Source organism: Solea solea, chromosome 11, assembly GCF_958295425.1.
Source record: "Solea solea chromosome 11, fSolSol10.1, whole genome shotgun sequence".
NCBI classification, from domain to species: domain Eukaryota; kingdom Metazoa; phylum Chordata; class Actinopteri; order Pleuronectiformes; family Soleidae; genus Solea; species Solea solea.
This window is the reverse complement of record NC_081144.1, coordinates 13,478,818-13,505,571: the sequence shown is the minus strand read 5'-3', so window position 1 is coordinate 13,505,571 and position 26,754 is coordinate 13,478,818. Positions and strand designations below refer to the sequence as shown.

At 39.6% G+C, this 26,754-nt stretch overlaps 2 protein-coding genes across 2 annotated transcripts; one reads left to right on the top strand and one right to left on the bottom strand.

Moving 5' to 3' along the window:
• Window positions 1-2,012: 2,012 nt before the first annotated feature.
• Window positions 2,013-8,346, top strand: gnat2 (guanine nucleotide binding protein (G protein), alpha transducing activity polypeptide 2). Its single transcript, XM_058642379.1, has 9 exons — window positions 2,013-2,118; window positions 5,007-5,049; window positions 5,451-5,592; window positions 5,688-5,845; window positions 5,955-6,083; window positions 6,215-6,344; window positions 6,440-6,593; window positions 6,722-6,933; window positions 7,545-8,346. The coding sequence occupies exons 1-8, from the start codon at window positions 2,013-2,015 to the stop codon at window positions 6,910-6,912; spliced, it is 1,053 nt and encodes a 350-aa protein (XP_058498362.1). The 3' UTR covers window positions 6,913-6,933; window positions 7,545-8,346.
• A 1,740-nt stretch (window positions 8,347-10,086) lies between these two features.
• gnai3 (guanine nucleotide binding protein (G protein), alpha inhibiting activity polypeptide 3) lies at window positions 10,087-25,390 on the bottom strand. Its single transcript, XM_058642378.1, has 9 exons — window positions 24,800-25,390; window positions 18,280-18,322; window positions 17,654-17,795; window positions 17,409-17,566; window positions 15,750-15,878; window positions 14,282-14,411; window positions 12,526-12,679; window positions 11,681-11,888; window positions 10,087-10,735 (listed from the first exon to the last, which is right to left on the bottom strand). The coding sequence occupies exons 1-8, from the start codon at window positions 24,915-24,917 to the stop codon at window positions 11,698-11,700; spliced, it is 1,065 nt and encodes a 354-aa protein (XP_058498361.1). The 5' UTR covers window positions 24,918-25,390; the 3' UTR covers window positions 10,087-10,735; window positions 11,681-11,697.
• Between the last annotated feature and the right edge of the window lie 1,364 nt (window positions 25,391-26,754).

Genomic DNA, 26,754 nt, shown 5'->3' with positions numbered 1-26,754 from the left:
CATGCCTCTTGGGTTGATCTGAGGCTCTGCGGTTAATCTCGTCAACAGATCGGAGACGTGAGGACTGAGCACAGAGTGGAACTGCACCATCCACCACTAATGGGATTGGTCGGCCATCACTATTAGCCTGCTTGGAAACATTCTGGGATTTAGAACCCGAGAAAGCACTCTGCCCCAGGCCATTAGCACTGCATGCTTAGAGTAGAGAGACTTCAGTTCATATCTCAGGACTTGATCTCAGATTGTCTGGCTAGTTGGATACCCCCCTTTCCCCAAGTCCTAATCGACCTGTACCACGTAAAACATACTCAAGTTAGAAACTTATAAACATACATAAACAAACAGTACACAAAGATTATGGAAAAAAAAACAACGCCAGATATTCACAATTTATGTGTTTGTATGTGGTAATGTGCAGTAAATGCTGCTGGGTGTGGCCTCTCTTTCCTATTTATTGTTTTTAAATGACTATAAAAAAACAACTGAACAAAAAGTTAAACACCAAAAAAAAAAAGGTAGCTCATGCAGATCAAGGTTTTAAACACTGGGTTTCCTTTTGGACAAATTCACTGGATCAAAACAATATGAAACATACAGATTACAACAATTCTGACTGGATCAATCAATTAAAATACAGTATCTCTTAGTTGTAGTCCACCAACATGCAGGAGTGGGAAACAAACTCCACCCAAGCACATTTCCTGTGCGTAACTCCTGTCCTTATACTGTACATCCACTGACTGATTGATAGATTCCACTATGTTGTCTGCCATTGAAGATTATACAGATAATGTGACCTGAGAAAGCACATTTAGGTCATGTGTGACGAGACCCCGTCGAACACTGCAGTGCAGTGACAGTAGCTTTATTTAGCAGACACCACACCACCTTGGATTTAAACGTCTTAACTATAAGAAGTTTATGAGACCTTAATGCCTCCCTCCACGCTTCATCTATGTGACTGACACTAAAGTCAGGAGTCCAGCAGACATGGAGACAGTAGAGCAGGAGCAGTGGACACTGGACAGAGAGACCTACACAGTCCAGAAACACCTGCACAACAATTTATGCTAATAAACATCCTTTTTTTTATTTCATTGAGATGCAGTGGTGGAAGTCCGTGTTAACTAAAGTGAGAATATAAACTGAATGGAATAAATGGCAGATCCCAGATCCTCATGAGGCCAAAATGCTCAACACAGACAAAGAGTGTCGAAGACCAAAGCGAAGATGAATATTGTGATTAGAGTCTGAGTGAAGAGGAGGAAGAAAAAGGCCTCAGAAGAGCAGGATTAACTGATGCCTCGCTCAGGTCTAGGGACATTGTCTGAATACAGGTCATCAGATGTGATCCAGAGCAGATCATAGCAGGAACAGTTGACTGTTTTTGACAATATTGTCTTATGTTCAGACTGCAGTGTCCAGTGTGTAAACTGGAACTGTTTTATCATGGTTTTAGTTTTTTAAATTGTATATAAACTGTAAAATCGGAGGCTACTTTTACAAAAAAAAACAAAAAACATAAACCAACAGGTTGTTTTTTTGATGACGAAATACCATTTTCATGATATATAAAACAGCTGGAGAAACTGCAGAGCAAGGGTGTAAGAGTTGCTAAAAACTGTGCCCAAGTGTGTGAGTGCATTATTTTCCCCTCTTTTCTTTATTTTTTTTTACCTCACTTGCTATTGCCCTTTTTAGACTAATTGGATTGACTGGCCAATCAGGAAGAGGTGACTCCTAAGTCAGGGGCTTAAGCTAAGGATTTAAGTATGGAACTTTGCCCAGTAGAGTCTACACATTTGATTTGATCCTTCAGAGTGTCTTTCTGATCACCTCATCCAGAAGGAAGGCAGCAAACCCAGGGAAGCTCAAGCACCTCCCTCCCAATCCCCTTCCGCTCGGAAATCGCCTTTCAGTACGATTAGTACTGCACCCAATTTCTCTGCAGCTACTCACAGACAGCCGTCAAAATTTCCATCATCGAGGATCTTGAGTTTGCGGAGGCAGAGATGGGTGCCGGAGCAAGTGCCGAGGATAAAAAGTCCAAGGAGTTGGAAAAACAACTCCAGCAAGATGCTGATAAGGACGCTAAAACTGTCAAGCTATTACTGCTTGGTAAGTGTACTAGGTAGTTGTGGCACAACGTTTTTTCCATTTAGTCCAATAGTTTAATACTTCAAAAAGGTTTAATCATTAATTATTCAGTGATGTACAAACTCTGATGTTTAAGTTAAGGTTAAGGTGTAAGTGATGGTTACACACTTACTGATCAGAATCAGAATCAGAATAAACTATTCTGATTCTGATTCTGATTAAGATTCACATGGTGGAACAACATGACTCAGTTCTAACAGTTTTGCTCACTTTTCATTGGTTATTGAAATGTAAGTAAATGGTTTTGATGAATATTTGACGGATCAATGTAAACATTCGTAGCCTCGTAACCATCAGAACATAGAAATGGATGTCTCAGTTTGAGTTTGTTGACTTGTTTGCTACATATTCCTTCAATCTTGGACATGGACCATCTGATGTGACGTTCGACTGCTGCGACTCATCTGTTCACCTCTCTGTGCGGATGATTTGTTTCTGGATAAATCCCGTACATTAGTTTATTATATTATAAGACTGGAGGACAGTCTAAGCTTGTGCTAAACTCAAAGGACATGAGTCAGGGTGAAGTAAGTGCAGCACAGGGAGAAACAAGAGAGATCATTTAAGGATCAAGGATCATAGAAATCACTAACTATTCCAAGACTTTTATTACAGTTTATAACATTAAATAATCATTGAATAATCATTTTAACTCAAGTACTAGATTAGAATAGTTAACTTGTGCATAATGTAAATACTGCAGACTTGAGCTTGTTGCTGTTTTTTTACCGTTGTGATGACATTTTTCTAAAGTACTGATCTTTAAGTAGCTGCAAACACATAGTCAAATGTAGTGAGCTTGAACCACAGCACCAACATGATCTACATGTTAAAATTAAGAGTGACTTTTCCACTCTAATGGAAGGACACTGGTGCTTAAAAGATCATAGTCTTTGGTCTAAATGAATCACAGCACAGAAGCGCTGTGTCAATCCAATTAGCTAACTGGTTTAGTGCAGATCCACCTGGCAGGATCTCAGTTGATCCCTCAACAAGCACATACAGTAAAAAGTTTTTTTGATTTTGATGAGGTTATTGCTGACTTTAGTTAGATAAGTGACAAAAACAAACAAAAAGAACCATGTTATCAAATGGAGGCATGGGTAAAGGAAGGAAAAGGTCATTTGTTCTTTTGAACTAGTGATGCTTGCAATTCATTTTTAACATATAAATGGCTATTATTATTATTTACTGTGGTAAAGGATTGTGCAGATTTTGACTTTCACATGCTGATATCGACCTCAAACAGATTTACAGATTAGTTTCTCCTGCAGTAAGACAGTAAGAATCAGTAAACAAATAAGTAGCTTGCTGTTCCTGTTTGTTCTTATGAAAGAAGATAGAACATTTGTAGTGAGCCTAAATACTAAAGGGTTATTTTTTAAATTGACATGTTTGCAGGTTTGCAGCTGATTTGAAGATTTATCTCCTTGTACGTAGTTAAAGCCTTAAATATAGTTTGGTACAAATTGACTACTCTGCAAATGTTGAGTTAGTCCTCGACTGTTATCATATTAACTGAGATGGTTTCTTAAGTGTTTATTACATGCAAACCTATTAAGTGTAGGTTTGCATTAAACTTGATACTGAAAAACGGCAAAAGGATCCTAAGTGTCCGTTGTATCACCTGCAGGACAAACATAGAAGCCCCGTTTAAATCCCAGATTTAATGTCACTGCCACGGCCTAAGCACTCACAAGGTGAACGAATAACTCACAGGAGGTAATTATCACTTGGTCACTTAATGAAAACCAATTTTAATACCGTCACAGTACCACCGTTATTACTGCCTTTCAAAAGAGCAAAGCAAACTGATTAATATCTTACTAATGACTCCTAACAGGGGAAAAACCAGCAGTTTCCCCTTGAAAAGGTCGAACGAGGCCACATATGAGTGAAGTCTTTGAATGATCAGCGGTGAATCTGTAGGTGGAACGAGCAGCTGTGGTTATGACATGATAAATGAATCCCTCGGCCTGAGAAAGCTTACAGTGCTGCGGAGAAAGAGCCTGATCAGCCTGCAAGCGTTTCGTTAGCCACCACATTCAATGACGTCACTGAAATTGTACTGAATGTACATCACTGTGTACTGTGGCAAATCAGTTTTTTTTTAAAAGTAAGAAATATTTCTCCTCCTAACTCTAACATCCTTAAACTGGTGTTTCGTGACGAGGTCGGCGACGTCAAACAAAAACACCTGGATCTCAGTGTCATTGTTATAGCACGGTGTATTCAACCTGCGGATAATCTGACATGAATCACTTCTATAATACCCACAGCTTTATAGCGAAGCAAGAAAAGGGAGAGTTTTGTTGTTATGTTGCCAGGAGACTGTGTTTTTCCTCTTAGTGGAGCCTCTAGCCAGTTTTACTGTCATAAGACAACTTCACAGAACTTTACGATATACCCTAATTTCACAGACCAGCTGAATCTTTGGCTCATGAACACAAATGACTGTGAATTATAATCTGCCCTCTTTATGCTCTCTATGCTAACTTCAGCGGCAACTCTCTGGATGTTTGTTTCATATGCATATCTTGTATCATTTTCTGTGTTTACAGTCTATTTGCGTTTCATGAACATATACATATTTGTTATTTTATGTCTAATTAGATTGAGTTTGTCATCAAGACTTTGACTGATAATGCCTGTGTCCATGAGGTGAAGATATTTAAAGATAAGTCCATCATTGTCAGAAAATGAATGAAACGGAGCACCTCTTTTTAAAATATTGTATCATCACACAGCACATTCTGTAACGGCTCCTACGGACTCTCTGCTGAGTTAGATGTCAGAGAGAAACACAGCAGTGACGATGTTGGAGCTAAACTTGTTGTTTTCTCTTTCAGGCGCTGGTGAATCAGGGAAAAGCACCATTGTAAAACAAATGAAGTGAGTTGTACAATGTGTTACTGTAAAATATATTGGTTAAATACTTGTATATGCACCATCGACTCCTCGTCACTGGTGAGGAATCAGAGAGCAGCTTGGACTTCATTTAATCTCATTGGTCAAGCCCAAAGCCAGCAGGCCAAAGCCTCGCTCATCTCTGTGCGTCGCACTTGTGGTGAAGCCTGTGAAGGTCAACAGTGCAAACGCCAGCTTACGTCAGCACTTGTTTTACATTGTTAGAGCTCAGTTAGGTCAGAAACTCACCACATGGTGGCACTGTGTGACATTTTGACATGATGGAGAATCCAAACGGAGCACAATTACTACAATATTCCAGTACTTCTAGGTAGTTATTACAGCAAAATTTGACAAACACCTTCTATTCGTCCACTTTTACACAGGATTCTGCATCAAGGTGGTTACACAAAAGAGGAACAACTGGAATTCAGAGCGATCATCTATGGCAACATCCTACAGTCTGCTCTGGCCATCATCAGAGGCATGGAGATGCTTGGCATTGGTTTTGGCGCTTCCTCTGCACAGGTCTAAAACAACAAATACAGTCATGATGTTTTATATCAACAGATCTATTATTGTTGGTGCTGACGGATCTTTGCTCTGCTTGCATGCAACCATAGGAAGACGCACAGAAGTTGCAGAACTTGTCAGACTCCATCGAGGAGGGCTCAATGCCAACTGAGCTGGCTGATGTTATCCAGAAGCTGTGGAAAGACTCTGGTGTGCAGGCCGCCTTCGATAGAGCTGCTGAGTTCCAGCTCAACGACTCTGCTGGATAGTGAGTCCATACTAGAACTGGTGTCATAGTGGGGTTACATGTCAAGCTAATGAGTCAGCCAAGTGTTCATAGGTAAAGCCTGATTGACTGTTTGCTCTGCCATCACCAGCTACCTCAATGAAATGGACCGAATCTGCAAGGCAGATTACCTGCCCTCTGAGCAGGACGTGCTGCGATCTCGAGTCAAAACAACTGGTATCATCGAAGAACAGTTCGCCTGCAAAGAGTTGCACTTCAGGTAAGACACAGGAGGCACCTGAACAAAAGTCCGACAACAGCAAACACTAACCTAGCCTTTTATGGCACTGTGACGTCCAGGAGAGGCTATCGAAACTGAGTTTGTTCTCTCTGACCTTCTGTGGTGAACAGGATGTTTGACGTGGGTGGACAGAGATCAGAGAGAAAGAAGTGGATCCATTGTTTTGAGGGTGTGACCTGCATCATTTTCTGTGGGGCTCTCAGTGCATATGACATGGTGCTCGTAGAGGACGATGAAGTGGTGAGTTGGGAGTCAACTATCTGCCATCTATTTAAGAATGACTTATATGACTTATGTCACCTTCAAGCTCACCCGGTTCAATTCTGACCCTACAGAACCGCATGCACGAGTCCCTCCATCTATTCAACAGTATCTGCAACCACAGATTCTTTGCACTGACCTCCATCGTGCTTTTCCTCAACAAGAAGGATCTGTTTGAGGACAAGATCAAAAAAGTCCATCTGAGCATCTGCTTCCCAGATTACGATGGTAAGAGCAACCAGAGCAGATCCATGAAGCAGCAGGAGTGGATCGCTGGCTTTATGTAAATTAAGTAATTTAATCACGCTTAAGTCATGTCAATTTACTGACAAGGGTTTTGGTTTGATTTCTTTAAGGTTCCAACACGTACGAGGATGCCAGCAACTACATCAAGGCACAGTTCCTGGAGCTGAACATGAAGAAGGGTGTGAAAGAAATCTACTCCCACTTGACCTGTGCCACGGACACAAAGAACGTTGAGATCGTGTTCAACGCTGTGACAGACATCATCATCAAAGAAAACCTAAAAGACTGCGGTCTTTTCTAAGCAGCAGCACGATGAAAAGAGGTGAGCAGTGATCACGCCATCAGCACAGTAATACGCTCTCGCTCCATCCGACCTCGCAGTTTTGCAGTGCAATTTAGGTTGTTTACTGAAAATAAATGTTCCTTTTTCCTTTCCTAAATGAGATATATGGCCATAACATAAGTGAACACTAACTAACTAAGAGACATTTTAGCATTTAGAGACAGCTGATGACCGCAGAATCAAATAAGTTACTAAGCTGCGAAATAAGTTGATGTGTCATTTTATTGGCAGAAAATGGATAAGTATGCCTCTATGAGTGCTTCATTGCTTTAAAATGTCTATTGTTTGGTTTTTCAAGCCTTAGAATAAACCTCTTATATATACTTTGGGCAAGGGCCTTGCTTTACAAAAGCCATCATCTCATGCGTCCAAGTTTATACAGCAGAGAATTGCTTTCTTTCTGGTAAGCTATAGTTCCCTGACACTCTTGGGGAAGTGAGGAGTGAGTGGAGGACTCCTCACTTTGTTACACTCTGCAATGTCACCATTAGATGTCACTAATTCTTACAAGCCACTATTTACTCTTTAACAGGGCGCTGTATATTCATTTGTGCATATTCAATGTCTGATGTCTTATTTTTTTGCTGCAGAACGTCCTTTCCTACCTTAACCCCTCAAATATCGGCATCGACTGAGAAGTGTACAGATGGAGCATAGAGGATCCTCCATTTGCTGCATTTATGCCATCACTCTCACGCCACGTCCTTGACTGCTCCTCACCATCTCCATCACCAGCTCATCCCTGCAACACAGTGCACGTCCAGCTGGGCTGAAACAACTATGAAGTCACTGTATCGTTGCTGTGGACAGACCGCTTTCTACAAGAAGTACAGTATTTATGCAACAGCAGAAGCTGCTGCAGATGAAATAGTTGCTCGTTTGATCCTCATTTCTTCCCTTTGACTACTATTTCGTGAGTTAATATTTATTATTAAAATCCAAGCCGTAAAATGAATAAAACAATAATATAAGAGGGGGAAATATTAATATTGTGAATAGCAACATGCAACCTTGTTTTTGTTTTGAGTACACTAGTCTCTGTGGTCTTGATGTTGTGCAAGTGTAAAAAGTATTACGGTATTTTCCCCAGCACTTGCAAAATATCAAGATGACAAACAAAATTGTACATGTATCTACTTTAAATAGTGTTAATTTATTCAATTCACTCAACATTTAAATGTGATGAATTACTTTCAGAAGGTCAAACATGGTAGAGGAACTTTGTATATAAGAGTAGATAATTCCTTCTATTTTGAACGATAAACCTATGATTAAATACATAAAAGAAAGACTAGTGGGAAGATGCTTTATTATGACAATGGAATGGAAATCTACCGAGTTTGTCCTTTCTTATGAAAAGTAGAAGCATGAAATAAAGATGCATCAACTTCACTTCTCTGTGTCTCTGTCATTCAGAAAGTAATGCATATTAAATTAGAGAAACAGGCCAGTCAGCATCAACTGACTCGCGGCCCTCAGCTGTGACTCACTGGGAACAATGCTGCAGTTACATAAGTTCCCTGTTGTGGTCAGAGGGGAAACCAGCCTGTGGAAATTCATTAGCAACAAACCGACTGAGGGAGCAAAACAAATAAAAGCAGCGATTCATATGCACGTTGAGAATTCCTGTCAAATTGTTTTGAGAATGAGAGTGGAGCTGACATGATATCATTGAAGTTTTTGTCCAATTTAAAGCTGCATATTCTTCTTCTTCTCCTACCGCTTTAACCTCCACATGAGGGTTGTGGGGAGCTGCAGCCAATCCCAGCTGATATAGGGCGAAAGGCAGGGTACACCCTGGACAGTTCGCCGGTCCGTCACAGGGCCAGATGGAGACAAACAACCATCCACTCACACTCTCACACCTACAGTCAATTTACAGTGTCAAATTGGCCTAATCTGCATGTTTTTGGACTGTGGGAGGAAACCGGGGAACCCGAGAAAAACCCACACACAAACTCCACACAGGAAGGCGCTCACTCAAACTGAGTCGTGAACATGCACCTTCTTGCTGTGAGGCAACAGTGCTAGTCACAGCCCGCCATGCGCCCACCCCAACAGGAACAACGACAACAAAATTGATTCAGCTTCCCCCTGAACACACAAAGCCTGGTTTAGATTATTGCTCTGTGTCATTGTTGTCATTATTACAAACACACCAGTGAGCCACATTGCTGCACCGAGTCTCCTCCTTTGTTCTGGTGAATGTGAGCACAGACACAGAACTGCTCTGCTGCCACTAACACTCCCTGAAGCCAAAAAACAAATAAAATCACAACATTTTACTCCTGAGATACATTTGCTATAAACTACAGTGAACAAAGCCAATCTGGAAATGGAACTTCTACATTTGAGAGATGCTTTTAAAATGTTCAGTAAGTGGAGTTCATGTACTACTTCTGCTTCAGGGGGAACACATACAATCAAGAAAAGGAATTAAACATGTGGGAGTCAGTTTTTGGTGCAGAATGACACAGTTGGTTTTGGTCTTTTTAAGAAATTAGTAAAGCAGACAAATGAACAGAATCACCTGCAATATCAATTAACCTGCACTAAGATGTCCCAACATGCATCACGTACAGTAGAGTCATTCATTTGAATGTATTTTTATAACCGCTTGAATACTTAATAAACATGTGTGGAGTTTTATACGACTGAGACGACATACAGTAAAACTGGAAGCTGGAATGTTCTTTAGTCTTTAGTCTGTAGTGTCGCTGTACTGGGATTTTGTTATTGATTTCATCTTTCAAAGAGAACACAGGCGAGACAGCTTTGTGCCATCATTTAATAATGTTTAAATAAACCGATACAACTGTAGAAATTCAAAGTGAGCCATATGTATGGCGACCAGGGGGCGAAACCCAAATTATGCTCCGCTCCAGCATATCATCAACATCGGCAGCAGATTAGAGTATTTTGTGAGAGCGACAGCATGAAAACATAAATACAGCCTCTAACCAAGTCACGCTGTAACACTTTTTTTTTTTTTTTTTTTACGTTTTAGGTGTTTATATGTCTTTACTGACAGCACAGGAGTAAATGATTCCCTCCAGTGAGTGAAGCAAGTTAGTGAAAAAAAGAACAAAACGGATTTGCAGTGATCAAGCATCATAATAAAAAAAAATATGGTCAAACAGCAAGTGGTTTAATTACAAATTAAATTACCTAAGCAGACAGCAATGCTGCTACTGAGTTCATTAGCCTCTCGCTAACTACACCCAGACCCAAAATGATATGTTAAATACATGAAAACTGCTCAAAAAAAACTCTTCAAGTTATGGCATTCACACATTAAAAAGTGAAAAACACTATGATTGCAGCTAAAAATAATAATAATAAAAAACTTTATCAAACATTACTGTTCAATATTAGCCAGGTGAAACAAATTAGAGCTAAGAGAAGATGAAACACAAACAAGTCAATTGAAAATTTCATATCAGCTATGAAAGACGTTTGATAAACACACAGTCTCTCTTGGTCCATGTACTGACGACAGACACAATAATATAGAAATGCATCAGTGGGGCTTTACCTGCCAGCCCTTCAGAGATTCATTTCACAATCCTCCGTGACTTATCAAGTCCTCGTCGTATGCTCTGCGTTGTAAAATATATTAAGTCAAAAGTGATCACAGTAGCATGTCCCTATATGGTTGAAATTACGTCAGCGTGGGCTGCATGACCATCAACTCTGTCTGTAGTAACACCTACTTTCCTATTCGCTCCCTGCAATCAGGACAAACCAGAAACCCCCGACGTGCCGACAGTTCTCCTGACACCTGCAGGAAGAAGAAGAAGAATCATTTTCATTATCACATGTTCCATCAGTGTGAATAAAGTGGCCCTAAAATGACATGCTTTCTAGTTATTAAATCAGGCTTAGTTCACACATGCTAAACTATGTGTTGCAGTAAACTCAAATCAATCAGTTTATCAGGATACGGCATTAGCTACTGCATTAACAGCTTTTCTTCCTGGGGTTCACAAGAAAACTTGCAATGTCATCATATTGTACTGCGATCCAAAAAAAGAAGAAGTTGGAGACAGTTATATATTCACGGACATGTATCTCTACCATGTTTCAGTTCAAATTACAAACATGTTTAAAATGTAAGAATTTTCTATAGATATCAAGAAAACATGTTGTTAAATATTAAAGGGACACCTGTCTGGTGTGAATTTAAGTTTGAATATAAGCATATAAGCTGCTTGTTAACACTTGTGTCTGCATAGGTTTTTTTTCCTTGTACTTCCCATAATGTTGTACTTTCTTGAACCCAACATTAAGCAATTTGAGCCATGTCGTATGTTTCTTGCACAATTACTTCAGCACTTCCTGAGCTACTTCACCCTGTGCACAGGGTGTGCGATGACACTCATGAACTTGATCTTATTACGTTAGGAACAGTATTGTGACCGTCCAGTGACACGGCTGAGATAATGCTGCTGCTGCTGCACGACGCAGAGGGATCGTAGGATCACATGAGTTGTCACGCATCAAATGATGTAGTTTGTCTTCTTCTGGGTTTTTATTATATAACCATTGTTATTGTAATTGTTATTTTTATTGCAATAATAATTGGATGCGAGGACCAAAGTCATCCCATGAGAAAGATCATTTTACAAAAATGACCCTTGTCTCTCTGATGTAACGAACAGATTTTATTTTTTTTTACTATTGCCTCATTTCTCCAGGGCTGCAGATAAACTGAGAGGGTGCTGACCTGCAGGGGCTGAAGCCTCAGTAGAGCCCAATCTCCCTCAGGTTAATCTTGATGATGACGTCAGTCACTGCGTCAAACACAAACTGCACATTCTTGGTGTCTGTGGCACAAGTGAAGTGTGTGTAGATCTCCTTTGTGTCCTTTCGTTTATTTAGGTCTTCAAACTGGCACTGGATATAAGATGCTGTATCGTCATACGACTGCCCACCTACAGAGGGAAAAGAAGTCGGTCATAACTGAGCGTCTCGATAAACATCTTATTTTTTTAACTGTACGGTTTGAACACACGAGAATGTATCTGTGATCAGCTGTGGCTCGTTTCCAACTGCTACAAAAATGATCTCACTTAAACACAGCTGTTTATCTTTATATCAATGGGTTCTGTGTTTGTTTGTTTGTTTGTTTGTTTTTACTGTGAAACACATGGTGTTGCTTCAGGCTCCTTTTCTGTGAAATTCTGTGTGAAAACATCACGTTAAAAGTCTGTTCAGGATTTATACAACTGTCAAACTTCAGCATGGATTACAGCCAGGTTAAATTATTCAACAAGCAGTTAAAAAGATGGCATGCTGAGCTACATCGCGTTTACTTTGCAGTGAATGTGGACTTTGTGGTGATGCAGTTCACATGTGATAGAACAGCTACAGGAAAACAATAAGCCTTTGTCCAACTGGAAAAAAAGAAAATGCTTTCAAAACTGACTTTGATGCAGAAATCAAGTCCACAAATCACAGAGTTCCAGAGTTACTCTCCGTTAACTAAACATCCAACAAGCCACTACAGAAAGCCTGGCAACGTCACATGGAGACGAGAACAAAATGATTTTTTTTAATAATTTTTTTTACCAGAGTACTCGGGGTAGCAGATCGTGAGCGGGCTCCTGCCGATCTTCTCTTCAAACAAGTCCTTCTTGTTGAGGAAGAGGATGATGGAGGTGCGTGTGAACCACTTGTTGTTGCAGATGGAGTCAAAAAGCTTCATGCTCTCGTGCATCCGGTTCTGAGGAAGAAGAGCAGATGTGAACTTAACCATCACAGGCCTTTTATTTATTTATTTATGTATCCATTTATTTATTTATTTTTACAGACAACGTTATGACACATCATAGTAGGAAAATAACACAAGTCGATGATGTATGAAATATGATGACAGACAACTAAATTCTTTTTGGCTGCTGTGGTTTTAAAGTCAAGGAGTGCATAGAAAGGCTCTGTGTGGCACAAACAATAAAACACCAACACTCTCATCAGTATTGTACACTAATTACAACACAGTAACTAAACTATATTGACTGTAGTGTCATCCTTACACACCTGCCATAGTATTCACTGGTTAATGCTCCTCTACAAAGCTCTTCTTGGTCTGTCACCTGTGTCAATTGAAGCAAACTATACAACTCGGCTGTTCTGCGGAAAGCACCCAAAACAAAATACTGCACTTGGTCTGTCATCCTCCCCCGAGGTTAGCTTTTAATAACTTTAAAATCTTTGCTGACACATGCGACCGTTTCCTGACACACTAAATACCTTCACCCCTGCTCGTCAGCTGCTAATATTTGTTGTCCATGTTCAATATATCTATGCTTGTATATCAGTGGTGAATGTGTTGTAAATGGACTGTTGTTTGTTTTAACAGTTGTTTGTTCTGTTCTTTTCATATTCCTTTTGCCTTTTTGCCAGGCTGCCTTTGTAAATAAGAAGTTGTTCTTAATGACTTGCCTGGTTAAATAAAGGTTAAATTAAATAATATAGAGCTGAAACGATTAATCGATTACTAAATTAATCGACAACTATTTTGATAATCGGTTTGAAGCTTTTTTCATGATTAAAACAAGATTTCCGATTGTTTAAGGTTCTTAAATGTGAATATGTTCTTCATTTCTTTGTGTTGAAAAAAGGAGAACGTGTCGTTGCCACTCACAAGCTGCAAAGCTAACACACTCTCACACTGTCATATTTTACTGAGACACTCGAACGACAAAGATCCTTCTTTATTGTAAATATTTGCACATCTGTTAATAACTGTGCAGCTGTCAGTGTGTAACTGTATCTGTCCCTATCAAACAAAAAACTAAAATACATCAATAAAGTTGGAACATTTGTGCTTTTTTCCCACAAGTTTCCTGTACCCAGAAGTTTCCTGTACCATTTACACTAATGTTTTGGTTAAAACTAATGTTAGATGATTCTTATCACCTGGTTGTTGATGTCTTTAGGGACGTTCAGCTAAAACACTCTATTCCCAGTCATTGTGGATGGACCGAGCTGATCTGTGTACATGGATGTACTGTATGGGGTCCGTACTGTTTTTTCTTTATCTGTGTTTTTTGTTTTTAATCTTTGCCTCTGTTAACATCTTTGGGGACAACAGATGGAAACTAGCCTTTGGCTGTAATTTGGTGTGTTTACATTCTTGTAATGTTCATTCACATGCACTGTCCCCTTCTAAAAAAAACACTAAATAAATATAAAAATGTCTGTGGTCCAAAAAAAACAACGACCAACTGTCCACTATACTTTTCAGAACAAAACCTAAAAAATTCACATTTGTATTAAAGGACACAGAGAAGTGAACTGTAGCGACCGTGAATCCATCGTTTACCATTTCCTCATCCTCAGCCAAGACGAGGTCGTAGTCGCTGAGCGCTACACAGAAAATGATTGAAGTGACTCCCTCAAAACAATGGATCCACTTCTTCCTCTCCGAGCGCTGACCTCCAACATCAAACATCCTGAAAGCACACACACACATACACGTAATAGGGAATGTGCATTTTCATTTTAATCTCATTTAAATTTCAGTGTTTTTATGAGAATGAGTGTGCAAATCTAGGGCAAGAGTGCACACACACACGGCATGCTGATGACCTCACTCTGTAATCTCATGTTAGCATCTGCTGAGGCCCTCAGGTGAACTAAATCTAAATGGAACTTTTTGACTGAAACACACACACACACACACACACACACACACACAAACACAGCTCTGTGAGGATTCAACACCACTTCAGTGATTACACATTTCCAGATCCTGGATCCTCCTAAGCTGTTTATTATGGGTCTGCACAGTCAGGCACGGGGAGGCTATTACAGTTAATGTTTCACCAATATTTATAAGTACAGGAGCTAAACAAAATAACACAAGAGGACTGAAGTAGTGTAATTACATTAGCTGCTGCAAAGGTGCATTATATTAGAGAGCAGCAGAGGTGAGGTATAAAAGAGGCTTGACAATCAGGATTATTACATCAAATGTGAGATAAGTAACAGTAACACAATCAAGAAATACTACGCAATTAACTGATGTGATGATGGAAAGGTTGAGATAATTTAGATAAACACAAACAACATGCTACAATAACAAACAACAGTTAATTACTGTAACATGTTATCAAGTTATCAGTGTTATGTTATATCAATGTTCTGTTCATGCTAAAAGAAGAAGATATTTTTGTTATCTTCTACAGTGACAACATATTTACCATTTACCGGCACTGAGATAATAACCATGTTTGCTTTGTATGACCTGCCTCTGTGAATTCAAATAGAGATTTAATCACTTTTAAATCATTTTTCGTTGAAGGTTTTTATATCATGTCAGACTTGTCATAATAAACCTGTCATAATTTACAAGCTGTTTGGTCATTTAAACAAACGATCACAGGAAAACAAATACAAAAAAAATAGGAATAATTATGCTGAAACGATCTTAGCTGTCCAGAGTTCACAGTGTTGTCACATTTACTTTCACCCAACCTCAGTGTTCCCTCATTATTAATGATAGTGTTTCCTGACACTTGCCTGTGACTCACGGTGAGGCTGCTTTTAGTTGACAGACCATGTCTGTGTCTATGAGGGTGTGGGGCTGCGATGGGAGGGTGGAGGTGGGGTTTGATGTTATCATGTAAACAATTCCTATCACTGTGTTCATTTCATAATGATATGAAATGCTGACCACACACACAAAACAGCTCGGGCTCTCACTGCTTATAAAGCGTAATAAGTTATTTTAATGGCACAAACACAAGGAGCAGAGGAGGCCTGGGCAGAAAAACTGCAGCCGTACTAACTTGAAGTAGAGATCTTTGAAGGTGAAGTGAGTTTCCACGATGCCAGTGGTCTTCACACGAGTGCGCAACACGTCCTGCTGAGTAGGGACGTAGCCCGGCTCAGAGATTCTGTCCAAGTCATTCAGGTAGCTGAAAGACAGAGAATATATACTCGGATGATCCCAGAGCAAATGCACAAACTTTACAGATCGTGTAAACTAGTCTCTGCACAATGAGCAGTGTTGTCAACAGCACAGAGTGAAAATATCCAGGGGATTTCCAGACTTGCAACGTGTAAAGTGATGAGGTATTGCAAAGAGACAAAATGCATTTAGACACTTGTGACTGGTGACGTGGAGGGCTTGTTCCTGCAGATGCATATCCCAGGACTCCACAAAATGATACTAAATATGGGCTGATATTTTGGTGGATGATAAACACTGGCTCCTTCTGAGTTGAGTAAAAACAGGCTAACTCCACTGGTTTCTCTCGTCTCGTAGTATGAACAAAGTGCACCGAGAGCCACGACAGCTTAGCTGTTGTCAAAACAAAGAATTTGTCCTTCACACTAATATCAACACCGCAGAAACAGAAAACCTTGGACTTTATCCACGTCTAATTGGTTTTTGCAGATTAGACTACACGGACTACTTTGAGACATAAACTAAAGTGACGTCTAAATAGCAGTGACCAAAACACTTTCCAATTTTAACTTTTGTCTTTCGGTTTCTTTTTTTTGTTCCAAAGAAAAACCCCATGAACAGCACAACAAGCTGACACAGAGCGACGAAAGGCATGCCAAGTATTTCCTCCTTTTTCGTTCTCGGGGAGAAATTACAGACAGGATGGAGGAACCGCGCTATGTCACCTCCTTATGACAACAAGAGACACACTATTACAAGAAACTTGAAGAGGGATGACACAATTTCAAACTTCACCAAATATCAAAGAGAGTTTCATTTCCATTTGGAATTTTTTTTGAAAGTTCAAATTATTTTCTGCCGTAAAACGGCACATGATTGATCAAGAAAACATACTTTGAATCAGTCGGTGAAATTATCTCAAACAAAATCATTAAATGATCACCAGAAATATCAGTTTATCAATTTCTACATTGCCCAAAAACCTTCTGCCTACATTACCCATAATGCAACTCAACATTTTGCTAGACTAACAAGTCCATGAGGGTAATACTTACTGAAATGTACTGGATGACTCCTCCCTAAAAACTACAGTGGCCTACACATACCAGAAAGGATGCAAACACTCTTTCACGCTACTCTCCACTCTCTCTTCATTTACTGTATCTGCTACAGTACAAACCTATCGCCTATGTACATATAAAAGACAAGCATAATTAATGGTATAATATTCAATTTCTATAAATCAACCCTCCTAAATGTTACATACACAAACATACAGTTTCAAACCATCAGCCCAATAACACACACTAAAAGAAGTCATGTCACTTGAGCACAGTGGGTTTTTTTTTTGCCTGTGCTGAATGCAGAGCACCTGTAAACAGACTCTGAGCTCCAATTCAAGTCAAAATAAACCACCCTATTAAATGTGCTGATGCCTTTCCTTCAACTCTGTCATCTGTAAACTGACTCATTTAATTAGCCTGTGGCTGTGAAGCCTGTGTGTAAAGGTCTGCGTGTAGAGACGTGAAGTGCTCACTATGCAGCGGAATCGTTGAGCTGATACTCTCGGGAGCGATCGAAGCACGCCTGAACGCCACTGTCTGTCCACAGCCTCCGAATTACTCCGGTCAGCTCTGCTGACATCACTCCTTCCTCCGCTGAGCTCGCCAGGGCAAACAGTTGACGGGCATCGTCCTGAAAAACAAAGACCACAAGTGATTTCATCGTACGTCTGTTTTGTGTGTTGAGGCTTTTAATGTAAACTTAATGAAGCTGAATTACCCCCCGTGTGGCTTCTCCAAAATCTATCTTTAACCGGCCCATCGCCCTGATGATGGCCATGATGGACTGGATGGTGTTACTGTACACCACCACTTTGTACTGCTTGCACTCCTCTTCTGAGTAGCCGTCCTCATGAATGATTCTGACACACAAACACAGTCCATATAAGCGTTTACACTCCAGATAAATATTTGACAGTGTGTGGAAATTTGCTCTAACAAATGTGGGACAAATTACAGAAACGTTTCTCTGCTATTAGTGCAGGAATTTGAGCTTCAATGAGCATGCAGAATGTGGGAACCAGGGGAATCTATTCAGGTCCTGCCAGGCTCCAGCTGGCCTCTGTGGTCATTGTTTCACATGTTATGAAAAAGGGAGCTTCCTCCTCTGCCTGAGCGAAGCAAAACGAGGCTCCAGCTCTGCTTCTACAGCATTTACACAACGATGAACCCTGTTTGTAATCACAACTCCTGGCACATTGTTGAACCCAGACAACAGGGATGCAACTGAAAACAGGGCGACAGTGAGCCTGTCTTTGATCCGAAAAAAAAACCCAACAACAAAAAAAATGTGATTTATTGTTGCGTGCACGTTTTTATGACCACGTTACAAGGTCTATAACTTACTTCATCTGCTTTACGATTGTGCTTTTCCCAGATTCCCCAGCTCCTGAAAAAGGAGGACACTTTAGTTATATGAGGCATCATACAGTAAAATATACAGCACCAACTAAAACACAACCACATCACGCCACAGTTTCTCCTCTTACACGAACAGTGGGTCAGCTTCTTTTTTTTTTTATAATGCTCAAACTTAATCTCATTTAATCATAGAGTGGGCTCTATGTTTATATGAAAACACTCCACAAAACAACTGCCTTGTGCTGAATTTCAAGAACTGACATTTAAGTGGAGCCTGAGGAGCATATACAGTCATGAGGTACTTCCTTGTGTAGAAGTGTGATGTGGCATAGGATTGTTTTATGAACAGGACATAGTAAAGTGTACCTTTGTTCTTTGTTTGGCACTTCACACTCAAAATCTAATTTCCTCTGATTGGGAACATAATTTACAAAATCAACAGCGTGTTTTTATTGAAGAAGACCTGTAACTAGTGATGGAGACGATCAACTTCTCAAGAAAAGGTTGACCGACTTCATAAATCAAGTTGTCCCATTCAAACAGACTTTTTTTGCCCCTGGTGGCCATTCAATATTTTCTTATTTCTTTGTTGTTCTCAACCAACAATCCACAAGACTACATTCACTTAACAAGACATGCAACATTTAAGTTCCAGCTAAATATTTCATGTCCATTTATGCGCACATCTCCACTTCAGTTGCCTCGGAACAGTTAGCTTGTTTATTTATTTATATCTATGCTTCTTTCTCTTATTTTTTTTTTTTTTTTATAAAGGATGGATTTGCATCAGCTGAAACAATCGACACACACACAGGGAGAAGACGTTTGGCTCCAAACAGTTAAGTTAGACTCTCGGTCATATTGTGAGGCAAATATGATGATGACCTTGACACAAGAAAACTCTACTGGTGCATAACATAACATGACATGAGAGTGATTTCTGTTGCTTGACACATTTAAAGTGTCATGTAACATGCTGGCATTTTATCTTAGACTGAGATAGTCAGTGATGAGTTGCTGTGAGGCTGCTGCCGTCTATTTATTTTCCTTGGTTGTGAATAAAAAACTTTATTTCAAGCAAATGTACAATCAGAAATAAAGAGGGAGAGCACTCATGTGATGTGCCAGAGAAAGATCAGATACGGAGAAGATCAACCTGTGTTAGCGCAGACCATCTTTTTTGTTAAATATTCAGACTTTATCAGGTTTGACCTTTCTGCGATAACGTCTATTAGTTTTATTATTTGTGAAAATTGCCCTTTATGAATTTGGGGCCGCTGTCGCACCAACATCCTGTCCCTGACCTTTAAGTAATTCTATGAGAGCATCAACCAAACAGGAAACAGTTTTCAAGCTTCTGGCTCAGTCTGTTTTTCCACAGTAGAGGGAAACCCAGACATCACGCTGTTAAAATGACAATGATCGATTCTCTATCTGACTTAAACTTAACTGTGCAGGGACGAGGATCTTGTGACTAGATTCACCCACACGTCGGTGGATCTGTACAGAGGAACTAACACTTTCAGGAAGATTCCTCACAGAAAGCTTTGTCATCTCTTTTAAATAAATACCTTGGACAATCATTAAGATTTATGACAGACAGCTGTAACACATATGTGATCCCTCCACCAGCTTCTCAAACTCTGCTGAAAGTGACTAAACATGACCTACTGCAGTCTATTGTTTGCTTTATACATGTAACTTGAAAAATGAAACAGTCCAAGAACAGAAAAGCGTGAGAGAAGAAGCTGGAGGTAAAAGTTACCAACATAAACAAAATTCAAATCATAGATTTACTAATTCCTTGGCCTGTGTCTCCATAAGGTCATCTCTGTTGCATTGAGTTGACATTGGCACTTAAAAATATCAAAGCTCAGGGGAAGATGTATAAATACTCAGGGACTAGTTTGAAATTTAAAGAAAGACACACTAAGATTTTTTTTGGCAAGTGTTACAAATAACATTCCAATCACTATCATACAGATACAGCGTCATGATTTAATAAGTGAGCTTCATGGATGCTGGTAAGTATGTTTTGTTGACTTTGGACAGAAGAACCATCGCTTCAAACTTCTTATGTGGGTCTGAGCAAAGTGCGGATAAGCGGACTTTCTTTTAGTCTTATTGGTTTAAAAAAAATAAATCAACAGCATTGTTTGAGGCCTAAAGTCGACAGTTTTGCAGACACAGTATATGAGTTCACAAAGAAAAAAAGGGCACATTGGCCACAGGATTCATTTTCTGTGGTGGGGACTAGTACTTTGACACAGTTTCACCTTTGACTCAGTAAAATCAGCAGACTTTCAGAGCTGTGGTTTGAAGAAGAGGCATTAAAACATGTATGTGCATTGGATGTCAAGTGCAGTCAAATATTTGAAATATTATATATTAAATATTATAGTATTTAATTCCATAAACACCCTGGTTGCGTTGACACTGGCAGTAGAGCCTTCTTTTTGCCGAATACAACAACAGTAATTATGAAGAACTGCACAATGAAGACTTTTCCTAGCCTGCAATTTGAAATATGGATACCTGCTTTTTTTTCTTTTATCCAGGAACTATAGTCTCACTGCAATATTTCAAATAAAGGGCATTCAATATCCTGTTATTCCCCACATAAGGTGATGGGACACATTCACACTGCCAGTGAAGAATTGAGGAAGCTCAAAGTGAAGTAATGTTCTCAGATGGTCAGCCCAAAAAGAATTAATTCCATGCATTTTTAGGTTAAGCCGTCAGCAGCAGAAATAGATTTTTACGCCTGCTCACACAGACGGGGAGTAGAGGATAGGTTGTGCAGATCCCCTTTTTCTCAGTTCTCTCATTCAGTCATGGCATCTTTCTTGGCTCATTAGCACGCTTTGTCCTGCTGCCAGTTCACAAAGCAACTTTACACAGGAGTCAGACTCCAAACCAAGCTTCATTTCACAGGAATCTCAAGTTCAGTTTTTGGTTTAATGAAACACTGTTTGTGGTTAAACTGAAGACTGTTTTCACTGGGAGGGAGGGTTAGGTCTCAGGCTTTGTGGTTCCGCATAAAGAACAGCAGCTGAACTCTTTTTTTTTGTTTTCCCCCACAACTCTCTCACTCCAGCACAGACAGGGAGTGGTGTGCACTGACTGGAAAAATGCCCCCCCCCCTCCCCTTAACTCTGTGGTCAAGACTTGAAAATGAATGTTTCCATGAACAATGAGATTATGGCCTGCATTATGATGTGTGAGTGAATTAACTCCTCACAGATCAGGGTTTATCTCAGACCTCACTGACTGTGCGTGGTGGGGAAAAATGTAGATGCAGCAGTATTTCACTGATATGCTTTATTCTAATTATTTAGAAAATATGATGCTCTTAACAGAATTCCCTGCCAATTTGACTCACTACTTCAAGACTCCCTGTGGAGGAAGCACGTTGACAGTGGGATAATGGCAGACAGCAGTGAAAAGAACTTCTCCAAAACCTGCACTTAACATTTGAATTCTATGCTCTTTCACTTTGACAGACATCATGATACGATTGTCTTGCAATACATTGATTATCACACGATCGCTGTACCGTGGACCATGTACTGCATACTAACACCGACATGACTGCAGGTTTCACTTCTGTCGGTGCACCCACGGCTCAACTATGTAAATTACAGTTTAATTCATCTCCCAAACAACAAAACAATGCAATTTTTATAAAAAAAAATCACCTTAACTAGACCTGGGGATATTGGTGATACTACAATGGTGCAGATTTAGTCGATTTTATGCAAAAGAGTATGTGCATCATGTTGCGTGCCATCAGTGCGTTATCTTGCAACAGATTGATGTAATGACGCTGCCCTTTCATTTAATGGCTGCACCTGCACTCAGAATCCTCTCTTTGATTAAATGTTCACTGCTCAAATTAAATACAGTGGCATATTTCAGGTATATTTCAGGCTGTTTGTATAACATATTTAATTAGAGGCTAAAATAAAAAGTATAGACTCATCTAGGGCTGAAACAATTATTCAATTAATCGATGACTAAATTAATCATTATTAAAACAAGATTTTTGATTGTTTCAGATTATTTAATGTGAATATTTTCTGGTTTCTTTGCTCCATTTAACGAAGAAATCATTAAAAGTGAAGCATTTAGGTTTTGAGAACATCATAATTTCCAGGTTTGAAAAACACTGGTCGACATTTCTCAACATTTTCATGTCGATGCTGTGGCTCATGTTTGAATGTCTGTGTCAAACATGAGTGTTTTGAAAGATCAGATTACATTAGCTCAAATTAGATTAGTGTAGATTACACTTTTCTTGGTCCCACATTGGGTAAGTTCACTTGTTACCACAGCAGGGGAGTGTCAGACAAGTGTCAAGTACAACAAGTGCAAAAAGGCTCATTTAAATATTCACTGTTAAATTAAAAAGTGTTATGTTATGGCAACATAACACTGTCTAACATGAACTTCTCTGTGTTATATCACAAAAAGGAGAACTTAAATATATCAACTATTCCCAACATGTATAAGTGTTACATTTTTTTTTATTTGAATAAGAACTAGAATTAAACTGTATTAGAATTTAAAAAAATAACAGCCCTACCATTGAACCAGTTACCAGTTTTAATGTTGTGGGTAATCAGTATAAATCACTACTCAATATAGCAGCACAATCTCTATTTCACTGTCTAGTCAGTCAGGCAGTTATTTGTCTGTTTGAGTTGATTTGAGTTCTCTGGTTTGCTGTGAAATGTAGGGTTTCTTTATTACTGAGCCGTTGATACATGTCTTCAGCTTCAGTATCGTGATTTATGTCCAGCATCCACAACTGACCACTGACTGTAGATGCACTGATCTTAGTGACCACACATCAACACTCTGCTTCACAAAATGCCCCCAGTTCTGTAGCACTTAAGACCTTTATCGCTCCCTGGTCAGTTTTCATAAAATACTTTAATAGAACACAATTTTCTATAGCTGCAAATGTGTCTGTACATCCAGTCTACAGCTAGTACCCAGCTGTTTTAGTTTACAAGGCCTTGTGACCATTTTGTGGTCATGGTGTTTGAGCAGCGCTGCTGTCTTTTCACTGTGTGAAGAACTTGAGAAAAATAAGCATTTGCAAATGTGTTTTCTCATTTCTCGACCCACTTGATGACACAATGACCCTTTGGATCTTTCTCAAGCCGCTTTGTGGGGAAACATATTTAGCACAAGTATCACATGGAAACATTGTAACACACTAAATATTAAGCACCACCATCGCACAGTACACACATTTACCTGTTACAGACTAAGGAGATGAAAGACTGCTACGCCCACTGTTGTGCTGAGAGACCATTATGCTTCAGTGTGTGATGAAATAAGTACATTTGACAAAATCTCCACATTTCCTAAAACCAGCATCAGATGCTTTAACAAGTTGCTGCTGGAGTTTGAGTCTTTTCTGGCGAAAAACAACAACATACATTTACTCTCTTTTAGCTCCACTTTGTTATTGACATCTTCTGAGTAAAATGGATGTGTTGCTGTGAGATCCTACTGATGACTAATTTCCTGTTGGTTTGTTTTTTTTTAAGCAAAGGACAGAGAAGTAAGACAGTGAAGTTTTGGGCCATAAACCCTTAACAAACAGCTCGAAGATGTTAATCTTGGGTCTGATCTGTGTATGTATCCATGTACTTAGCCTGGTTTCTGTGTCACAACTGAGAGGAAAAAAAAGCTTTGACTCATAGTTTCTTGGTGGTTAAGTCCTTCATAGTGTTGGTTAACAGTCAGTGTTTCGCTGCTGCTGAAGTACAAAAAAAAAAAAGGTGCCTGCATGAGTGACAGAGTGTGTGCTTTGTGGCAGTTACTGTAGGTGATTAATGCACGTCAACAAACATTCACACCGGATCTACATTTCAACAATACCAATAGAAAGCAAAGCAACGGCAGCAAAGTACTGGTGCAGTTGGCCTCTGCCTCTCACCACCAACATCTGGTTTACTTCCCTACAGTTTGTGGCAGTGGAGAAAAGATGAGCCACATCTGTCTTAAACCAAGAACAGCCGAGGGCAGCATAGATAGAGTATCCATATTTTTAAAATGAAAGATTCATCTTTTTATCCTGGATTTGAACTGCGGTTTTATTTATTTACATTTTAGGTTTGTTTTAAAATTTGACACATCATTTCACTTTGACCTTGTTTTATTCACTCTTTCATTTGATCTTTTTAGTGTATACTTCTGTCTTATTCTTAATTTTAATAGTATATATTTCAGTTTGTTTTACATCATTGGTGCAACGTTGTATTTCTTGACTGTATTACCACCATTTACATTGTTTCATTGTTGACAGAGTTCTGTATCTTGTTTTCTTGAAACACGTTTGAGTTACATTTGTATGCAAAGTGCTATAAAGTTAAAGTCTGACTGATTGAAGAAGAGTGTTTAAAGTGAAGGAAACTGCAGCTGAAGAGTGAAGTCACGTCATGACACAACACAGTGAGTACAGTAAATCAAAAAGTGTCAGAGTTCCTACCGAGCAGAAGCAGCTTGACTTCTCTGGAGGTTTTATCTCTGTCCTCCCGCAGGTTCTTGTCAATCATTTTACTCCTCTCCACTGCAGCCTTGTCCTCGGCGCTGATGGTGCAGCCCATGTTTGCTCTCACACTTCTTCTTCTTCTTCTTCTTGTCAGGGTTTTTGCTCGCAGCAGTTCATGTGTTGAGAAGGGAAAACGTTTCCCAGCAGATACGCAGTGAAAATGCGCGAGTGGGTGAGTGAATGAGGTGTGAGTGGAGGCTCGTCAGTCCACGGTCACGCAGCTTCAGTCCGCACACCCGGTTGTCTGTCACTCCACAAGTGATTTAACTCCAAGTTTTAAGCAAGAAAAAAAAGCCTAACACGAATTGACTTTTTTTTTAAATCCTGTTGCGCGACTTATCCAGACTTTTTACGCACGGAAAATGTTAAAAAACGAACTAAAATGGAGGAAACTTAGTAGCAACTAGTTGCTAGTTGCTTCAGAGTTTTCAGAGCAGACCGCAATCCACAGGTTTTCCCCTGAAGACTGAAAGGCGTAGCACAGTCGCGTATTCGCCCAGCTGATCCAGCGCCGTGCCAAGAAAACTGCACTGAGGGGGAAACTCCTGCGCACAGCAGCAGCAGGGGCTGATGGGAAATGCAGTCCCGTTTAAACTACCTGAAAGCCAGTGTGATGCGCTCAATAACAAATAATACACAATAATTGAGGTAAAACAAATAAATGAATAAGAGCTTGTAGAACAGGTCAAAGCACCAATAAACATGGATTAATATGAGGCGTTTTATTTAGTTGTTTTCGACTCGTGAGTGGTATATTTTGTGTAGTATCACAGTAATCACCCACGCACGACTGTCAGGTGTCACTCATCACATTAACAATAATGCCTCATGTGAGTCAGGTCAGTGTGACACAGTGAAGACGAGTGCAACCCTGAAACAGAGAAAGCTCAATCCAACACAGTCATGCTCATTAATTTGATTAGTCACACCTGGGATCCTACAACTGATGCCGAGCAAAGGCCTTGTTGTCTCAACAACTACTGAAGCAGTGGTTTAAAGAGAATCTGCGCACTTCAGTCCTTCACCTCTACGTCACACTCAAGCAGCTGTGTTGTATGGTGTGAGAGCACCCCCAACGGATGTACACGCGTACTGCACTGCAGGCACTGAGTTGATAAAGCCATCAGGGCCACACCACTGCCACGTGACATCATGCGGGAGTTGCACTTTTCGTCAGCCACGAGGCCAAACTACGCCCAGGTGAGTTAGCATTGTGATGCTAATGTCGAGCAACATAAACAAACTCAGTGACGTGAATGTTAAACTGGACTTGAGAGTTTTACTTTTGCTGTTATTAATATTGTCATAGCTACTGCTCTCTCTTCTACAACTTAACATGTTTAAAACCAGGGGAGCAACTACCAATAATATTTATAAATTAATACAATTAATTAATGCATTAATACAACAAGTTTTATACATTTACCAAGTGAAAAATGTGGACTTTCAAACTCCAGACCCAATGTGGTGTCTTTAAATGGCTTTTGTTCCTTTATTACATTTCCACTCAAGATGCTGAATATACATGTGCATTGTTTTTGTCATTTGTACATCATGCACCGGAACACTACAGACATTTGAAAGGTTTAAGTCTTATTGATCCAGCTGGTCCAGCTTTCTAGTTAAATATGAGTGACATTTGCAAAGGTTGCTAAAGTTAGTATTAGAATTTGAATATTTAGGGACATTTCTAGATTTCACTTTCAGTTTTACAGCTATATTTAAAAAAAAAAAAAGGCAATGCAACATTTGTGCCGTATCTGAAAGTTCATGTAATGTAAGGCAATTTAAGAATATGTTCATGGCGTGGACACCTGAGATCAAAGAGCAAAACCAGACTGTTTAGAATTCCCAACAGGGCCAGTAAGTTTACAGGGAAAGAACAGAGCAAT

Bases quoted from the DNA above. Each gene is read 5' to 3' on its own strand.
- gnai3 (XM_058642378.1), bottom strand. From the start codon at position 24,917: ATGGGCTGCACCATCAGCGCCGAGGACAAGGCTGCAGTGGAGAGGAGT. The intron at 15,879-17,408 runs GTGAGCACTTCA...TCTGTCTTTCAG, and splicing joins CTCAACGATTCCGCTGCATA to CTACCTGAATGACTTGGACA. The intron at 11,889-12,525 runs GTAAAAAAAATT...TTCCCTCTGTAG, and splicing joins CTGCTACCCCGAGTACTCTG to GTGGGCAGTCGTATGACGAT.
- gnat2 (XM_058642379.1), top strand. From the start codon at position 2,013: ATGGGTGCCGGAGCAAGTGCCGAGGATAAAAAGTCCAAGGAGTTGGAA. The intron at 2,119-5,006 runs GTAAGTGTACTA...TTTCTCTTTCAG, and splicing joins TGTCAAGCTATTACTGCTTG to GCGCTGGTGAATCAGGGAAA. The intron at 5,846-5,954 runs GTGAGTCCATAC...TGCCATCACCAG, and splicing joins CTCAACGACTCTGCTGGATA to CTACCTCAATGAAATGGACC.